At 32.6% G+C, this 1547-nt stretch overlaps 1 protein-coding gene across 1 annotated transcript in view; it reads left to right on the top strand.

Moving 5' to 3' along the window:
• Window positions 1-1547, top strand: part of LOC106100362 (MAP kinase-activating death domain protein) — a 26585-nt gene that overhangs the window by 10102 nt on the left and 14936 nt on the right. Inside the window, exon 10 of the mRNA XM_013279190.1 lies at window positions 1375-1466. Coding sequence (XP_013134644.1) covers window positions 1375-1466 — 92 coding nt within the window. The remainder of the gene's footprint in view (window positions 1-1374; window positions 1467-1547) is intronic.

The raw sequence follows: 1547 nt of genomic DNA, 5'->3' as shown, positions 1-1547 counted from the left end.
CTTTGGTATTCTCTATGACCACGATTTGTTTTCTACCACACGCATCTGTTAGCGCGTTGTCGATGTCGCTATGCTCTTATCCTGTGGGTTTCCATTGCCGAAAGAATGTTATTATAAAAAAAAAACTGTAACAAATATTATGGCAGTAGAAGTTCACAGATGCATTCATGTTTTAATTTGGCATTAAATTAATAAAACTAAAACACTTGATGTTAATCATATTTATTCTAGACACAAAATTTTCTCCCTCTTCTGATCACTCTAAATTTCGTATAAATATAATACTATTATCTTTTGAAAACTCATTCTGTTATTTGATTCTGATTCTGATTCTGTTATAAAACTGACACCTTTTATTTTCAATCTACTAACCTCTAGCTCACTTTTCCCGCAATAGGCAATGCATCTCATGGATATAACCGGAACTGGTGTAAATATTATTTCTATTTCTTACATTGCACACTTTTACTGTTATTTTTTCACTCATTATTTATGCTAACTTAGCACTCATGTGACAAACTTTTAGAGCAACTTCTTAATCACAATAAACGTTGCCAACACTAATCTAACCATGACTTTTCACTGGCGAAATATCTTTACAGAAACATATTGTATCTCACTCATACTCTTTGAAAAAAAGAGAGATGACTATATGTATTTGTGGGAGTGTTTCACCAGTGTAAACTCACCTTCAAGATTTGTCATTGACTGAAATCAATGTTACATACATACAATTTCTTTGTTTTCTTTACAATCATTTTAACACTATTTCAGTCAGAATAAGCATGTTGGTATTTATTTGCTTGTGCGGTGTGAATAAAAGCTTTTTCTAAATGCTAGATTCCAGCCAGCTGTTGCAAACCTTTCTACGACTGGGACACGTGGTTAAATAATAATGCTGTTCAAATTCTTTTAAATCTTTACCTATATAATTGTAGTTATTACGTATATCCGCTATTGTAAACTATATGGGAATTCTAAATTAATTTACAGGAGCTAAATGATTAATCAACCTCCAGCCAGCTGTTACAAAACTTTTTTGAAATACTCCACACCATGTTAAGATTAACCTGAACTCTTGAATTCATTCAGTCAAAATATTTGTGTGGTCTGCGACTTTTGCCTAACTATTTTTAAATATTAACTCGTAAGTTTTTGCGCATTGCCTAGATCTTGTGCATTATAGTATCAAGTAAAACGCATACACAGGTATATGTAACTTAATTTATGCTGTATATAGAAATGGATTGCGACTGACGTAAATTAGATTAACAATAATATTTTGTGAATGACAGTTTTGTTTTGAAGGTTTTGATTACTTATAGTTGGGTTTGTTTGTTTTTATTTTATTCTGATTTGTTTTGTTCATGCCAGGCTCTAAACAGCTTGACGAACAGTGCTGTAGAGCAGGCCGCAGCACCTCTGATGCCCTCTCGCAGGGACAGCGTCGGCGGGGCTACCTTAAAGTAAGTGAAAACTTTAATAAATTACTAATTTGGTGTTGTAAAAATTGCTGGTCACTGTCTTTTATTTTAGTATAATAATAT

Source organism: Papilio polytes, unplaced genomic scaffold, assembly GCF_000836215.1.
Source record: "Papilio polytes unplaced genomic scaffold, Ppol_1.0 DF824047.1, whole genome shotgun sequence".
NCBI lineage: Eukaryota > Metazoa > Arthropoda > Insecta > Lepidoptera > Papilionidae > Papilio > Papilio polytes.
The sequence above is the reverse complement of the archived record's forward strand: the minus strand, read 5'-3'. Positions and strand labels throughout refer to the sequence as shown.